We start from the raw sequence: 6,278 nt of genomic DNA, 5'->3' as shown, positions 1-6,278 counted from the left end.
TGGCCAATTGGTCTGCTTTAATTTTCAACCCATCTCCATTACTTGGCCCATCTTCTTGGGTTGTAAACCCATTTTATCCTATGCAGGCCAACCATTGGGCATACCAAGTTAGAAGGCTTGTAAAATGTGACATCTCCCTCACCAAATACATTTTCAATCGCTAAACCATCACCTCAACGGTATTATTGTTTTACCTTTCTCAATTTTAAAATAAGAAGATTAAGAGAGATAAATTTTTGAAAAAAATAATAATAGAAAATACTTTCACAAAATAAGAAACAAAAAAATAAAAATAAAAATAAAATTACTAACAGTAGCTAGTGATGGCCATGTCAACTGGTGCGCTCGATTGTCTTGACTGAAGTTTTATTTGAACCCTAACAATCAATCTTTAGTATTCAAACTAAAACCATTGTCATCGATCAATAAGATTTTAGATCTAAACTCTTAGGCCATCTCCAATGCGGGGCTAAATTCTCCCTAAGCCAAAATTTGACAAGAAAATCGTTGGAAACCATCTCCACGGGCCTTCCTATCTAGCGATTTCCTCCCTAAATTTTTATGGAGCTTCAAATAGCTTCTCACAGTTGAGGAGTGAAAATTTGCTCCTCAAATTCTATTTCTCCAACGGCTCTTTGTTGTTGTCCCTAAAATTTGAAGAAGACATCGGTGATGAGCAGGAGCAGCACTGACTATCGGCGACGACAGTGATGAGCAACAGAGATGAAAACGACGAGGAAGAGCAACAATAGCAGCAACTACCGGTGGCATCAATTAGCAGTAATGACGAGTAAAACGACAGTCAAATCTAGTGTCAACGACGAGAAATAAGTCGTCTTCTCCAAACTAAACGAGGACCAGATCGATGTGTATATTATATATGTGCAAGTCAAATCGATTTGTTTGATTGTTTGGGGAATTTTTTAGGGATTTATGTGGAATTGATCAATTTGTGTATTTATTTATTTGTGCATTTAATTATTGATTTTGTGTATATATATATATATTTGATTATTTGGTATATTTAGTTATTAATTTGTATATTTAATTATTAATTTTGTGTATGTATTAAAATTATAAATAAAGTAAAATTAATAAAATTAAAATTTATAAAAATAAATAAATAAAATAAGAAGTGAAATAAAGAGAAGAATAGAGATAGTGGATTAGAGCACGCACAAATTTTGAGGTAAGTTAAAAATAAAGAATAATTTATTTATAATATAATAAGAAGTGAGATAAAAATGTGAGTTAGAGATGACTTCCATTCATGAGGTTTCATAAATGTGTGAGAGAAAAGGAGCCTTACTTAGCCATCATCTTAATAATTGCTGATGCTAAAAGGTACTATGAGACAAAGTGAGGAGATAAGAGGAACCTTACAATTGATGATCGACAATTAGATATGTATAAAAGTCAGGTGGAGGTGAGAGAAATCGATATAGAGATGAGACTTGAGAGGTGACTGATGCTGATGGGAAATGGGCAGGTCAACCCAGCCCGGCCCGCATCTCGCTTGGCCCACCAATTTGGTGGGTCGAGTCAAATTTGGCCCACGAAAGAGATGAGCTACCAAGAAAATAGAAATTTAAGCCCGGCACGGCCTTGTGACCTTTAATAAATGAGTCAAAGGGGGCCAGGCCATGGGCCGACCCGTGGGCCTGCTGGGCAGGGCCAGCCCATGGGCCTAGCTATTTGGGCCGACCCGTGAGTCATTTATTTTTAATTTTTTTATATATAATTTTTTAAATATATAATTTTTATTTTTTTCCAAATGTAATTAATATTTTTTAAAATATATTTATTAATGTTTACTTATAATTTTGATGTTTGTAAAATTATGATATTTACAATAAACATTATGTGTTTACAAAAATTATACTAAAATTATGTTTACAAACATAATAAATATTATGTTTACAAAAATTACAATAAAATTATGTTTACAATAAAATTATGCTTACAAGAAACATAATTTTTAATTATTATGTTTATAATTATTAAATATAAATATAAATATAATTTTTTAAATATTTTTTTTATTTTTTGGTGGGCCGGGCCGAGCCAATTGATGGGTCGGCCCACGGGCTATTTTGGTGGGCCAGGCCGGGCCACGTGCAACATATTGCTGGCCCAACACGGCCCTCATTTTGCTAGGCGAGCCGGGCTATGAGATAGGCCAGCCAGCCCCATTTCCCATCTCTATGGAGATGTTAAAGTCTGGAAATTTGGACCTGTAGAAGAAAATGGAAGTCTAACCAAAATCCACCTATCCAGATTCGATCCATTTAAAATTTAGATTTAACAAATCTAAACCAAATATAGATCTGGTTCAAGTCTAAACTAAAATGGACTAATCCTTAAGAGCACCTACACCGAGCCAAGACCTGTGCTGTAGGCGTGTTCAATCCCCCATCTCTAGGCCAAAACTATACTGGAAACGAAATTAAATGTAAATTCAAACTAAAAATCGAATCAAATAAAGGGGAGACCGGATTGGCTTGGACTGGACATCGTGCTATTAGATCTTCATGTACATACACCACAACATGCCATATACAACAATACAGCATACAACATGTGTGTATATACATACAAATACATCCGTAATGATTTTATTTAGTCTTTAGTCCAAAATGGAAACTGGACCAAAAATCAATGTTTAGAATTTTTTTAGACAATTTATTTGGTCTTAAACCAGACCAGTTCGTTTAATCCTGACCAAAACTTGAATATCCCTACGAATTAGGCTTCTTCTGATCCATTGACAAACCTAAGCCTCTATCTGCTGAAACTCTACAGTTGACAATATCCAGAAGACACGTACGTACACTACTACAAAGAAATCATTCACGTCGAGATGGAAACCCTAAAGCATGCTTACTTTAACCTGGGATGTTGAGGCTTCCTATTAAAATTAGACTGCAGTCGAATTCATAAACGGGAATCATTCATCAGAATGAATGAACTTATAGAGAGAAGGTTTAGAAATTCACTGGATTCTCGAGCCTTATATTAGGCTTTAGTAACTTCTTTTTCTTTTTGTTAATTGGAGTTTAATAAATTTCAACATTTAAAAATAATATTTTAATTTATTCAGACCAATCAAAAACTATGACTCACCCCAAACCCACGAATTACTGTAGCAATGTCCCTTCTAGAGTGTGAACTAGAACTAGAAGTAGAAAATCACTAACTAGATAGAATACACCAGTCACTGGCACTGTTGATTCTCAATCCACTCATGAACAGTGTGCCCCCATTTTTTATATAAGACCATTTACATTGTTGTGTTTTAACTTTTCTTTTTCTTCACAGCTCGCCCGCGGCAGATAGATGCCGGTGAGTTTAAAGAAGGCAGTCAGTGAACAGAGAGATAAGACCATTACGGAGAATGGAGAATAGAACAGAGAGATGAGATCAGACAAAGAGATCAATTATCAAAACTAAAATATCCCTAACAAGAAGGAAAAATTTATCAAAATGTTACAATGTAACAACAAAACTAAAAAATCCGAGCCTGACATATTTGGCAATCCAAGATTTCAAGCAAATAAAGTGCCTATTGTTGCTATAAACAATCATCCTAAAAAACCCAACTTTTTATCACAATTCCGTGGACTTTATTGGCATGGAAAATGCATTCATTCTATATGCCAACTTACAAAACAAAGGTTCACGCATTTAACTAAATAAATTTGTTAAATTGTGAAAGCACTACTTATCATCGATCACAGAAACTTTGCAGAGAGCAAGATAAATTAATGTATTACACCCCTCTGTTCTGAAATATTAAGAGCATGTATGACAATAAGTAATCCCTCTCCTACCAACAAAAAATTAAAATAAATAGTAAGTGCAGATCAACATGTTGAAAACATGGAACACAAGAACAAACTTAAAAACAACTGGAGGGCTAACGGTATTCAAAGCCAAGATCCACCACAGTTGACCCCAATATTATGAGGTAAGGATCCAAAGGCTCTCTTTAAACGATAGAAATCAAAAGGCTGGCAAAAACTACATGATGACATATTGTTAAGAATTCACCTCAAATATATTCACCTGCTAGAATAGCTAGAGGAAAAAACCCATTTTCTAAGTGACCGTTAACACATTAAACACTCATATAGAGGGTCAATGGCATCCAGAAGAATTCCTCCAGAGAGTTAACTAAAATATGAAGTGGCAAACAACCAACGTCTCTTTAAATGATTAAAATAACAGATGGATGGACGGCTGTAGGCGGGTTATCTTCACCCTCCACCACTGATGACAGCAAGACAAGAAAAAAAAGGCCATGATGTATGCATGCCATATCCATGCAGAACCATGGAGGCTAAAACCCATTATCGTAGTTTGTATTCCAATCACTAGAAAACTACAACTTACAATATTAACCAAACAATAACTGATCATCTGCAGCACATTGGAAAGCCAAAGATCTCAAAATCTGTTACTTAACTTATACAATTCAACACACAATCTCCCAACACCAAATTAATATAATCAGTGACATTTATTTTGAAATCCTACCTTAGTACCCCTATTAGACATACAAAGCATATCCACCTTTTTTTCACACACCTCAAAACACTGAAAGGAACTTTACAACTGAACACAACAGCCATCGGATCGGACCTCATCCCAGAACCATAAACAAACCAGGCGTAACCTAAAGATATGATAATATATTGCTGCCTCCTGAGAAAATAACTTGTCATGGGGACTTAGAAACAGCTACACCAACAAACAAATACTGAAATTAAAAACAAAAACGTTAATCTAATAATAATAATCCTGGCAAGCTACTTAACTCATGAAAATCGGTGCTCCCAGCCAACAAAGCAAAATAACAACCAACCTGTCAAGTCATGTAATCCTGTCCGTATACAGCACTTGCGGAACAACAAGTGTTAACAAACTAGAGCATTTCCAGTCGTACATAAAGACTATATCTAATCACAACTAACCACCCAACTAACTACCCACAAGGAACAAAAATACAATGTTCTCGTGCCTTTGCAGCATTAAGACAAAATGCGAACATAATAAAGAACGGAATTACAGCTAACAAGAATCACGACCAGGCAACAACCATTGAACAGTCAAACACACTTAAATATCAAAGCACTGCAAGATAATAATGAAGATAAAATCCAATCACAAAAACTACTGAACAATCAGAAAGAGGCTTTCCAAGTACGCCATAAAATAAGAATAAAGAACAGCATACGATTCCTGTAAGCAACCAGGCAACAACGCACTTCAATATAAAACACATACTTGAAGAAAACCCTGCCCAACAACAACAATCATAACAATGCTCTATCAACACATAAACTCAATCGAAGTATCTCAAAACTTCATAGTCAGTTTAAAATCCTACATCCAAGTTCCAAAAACCTGAAATGCAACTTGAACTATTATCCGGAAACAAACTTACTTTCAAAAACATCTGCAGAAACGTCTTACAGAAATAGGTAAATCAAAGCGAAGTAAAGATATAGATACTTCTTAACGGTAGGACTTCTGGAACCTGGCACGAGCACCGCGACCACCGAACTTCTTGGGCTCGCAGCGCCTGGGATCAGCAACAAGCAGGGTGCGATCATATCTGACAAGGATGTCCTTGATCTCCTTCTTCGACTGCTCGTCCACGTACTTCTGGTAGAAGGCGACGAGAGCTTTGGCGATGCTCTGCCGGATAGCGTAGATCTGGGACGTGTGGCCACCGCCCTTAACGCGGATGCGCATGTCGACGCCATTGAAGCGGTGGCGGCCGAGCAGGAGGATCGGCTCGCAAGCCTTGTAGCGGAGAATCTCTGGCTCCACCAGTTCGATTGGGCAGCCGTTGATCTTGATCAAGCCCTGGCCGCGTTTACAGTAGGTGACGGCCACAGCCGTCTTCTTGCGGCCGAAACACTGGACGGACTCCACCGGTGCCATTGTTGCGATTCCAAGCCTGATAGCTCTCCGGCGTGCAGAAACCCTAATCCTGCGACTTCTTTCAAAGATGAACGCCTAGACAGGAACGGAATTAGGAGGGGGAGAGGACTATTTATAGGGACCTTTAGGGTTTTTGGTGGGCCGTAAAAAACCCTTGATATTCTGGCAAACTACGAAAATACCCATTAACAGTAACAAATGGGCTTGGGCTCGACATCTCCCTCCTCAGCCCATTACATAATTGTCAATTTTACGATTTTTATATTTGTATTTTATTTAATTAATAATATAAGAGAACAACTAGTGAAACATAATACAATCCAATATTT

General features: G+C 36.9%; 1 protein-coding gene across 1 annotated transcript; it reads right to left on the bottom strand.

Moving 5' to 3' along the window:
• Positions 1-5,344: 5,344 nt before the first annotated feature.
• LOC127801061 (40S ribosomal protein S16-like) lies at positions 5,345-6,041 on the bottom strand. The gene has a single exon (XM_052335876.1). It carries the CDS (start codon positions 5,947-5,949, stop codon positions 5,518-5,520), a length of 432 nt encoding a protein of 143 aa, XP_052191836.1. The 5' UTR covers positions 5,950-6,041; the 3' UTR covers positions 5,345-5,517.
• Between the last annotated feature and the right edge of the window lie 237 nt (positions 6,042-6,278).

This window comes from Diospyros lotus, chromosome 5 (assembly GCF_014633365.1).
Source record: "Diospyros lotus cultivar Yz01 chromosome 5, ASM1463336v1, whole genome shotgun sequence".
Lineage (NCBI taxonomy): Eukaryota > Viridiplantae > Streptophyta > Magnoliopsida > Ericales > Ebenaceae > Diospyros > Diospyros lotus.
Note: the sequence above shows the minus strand (reverse complement) of the source record. Positions and strands in the feature narration are given on the sequence as shown.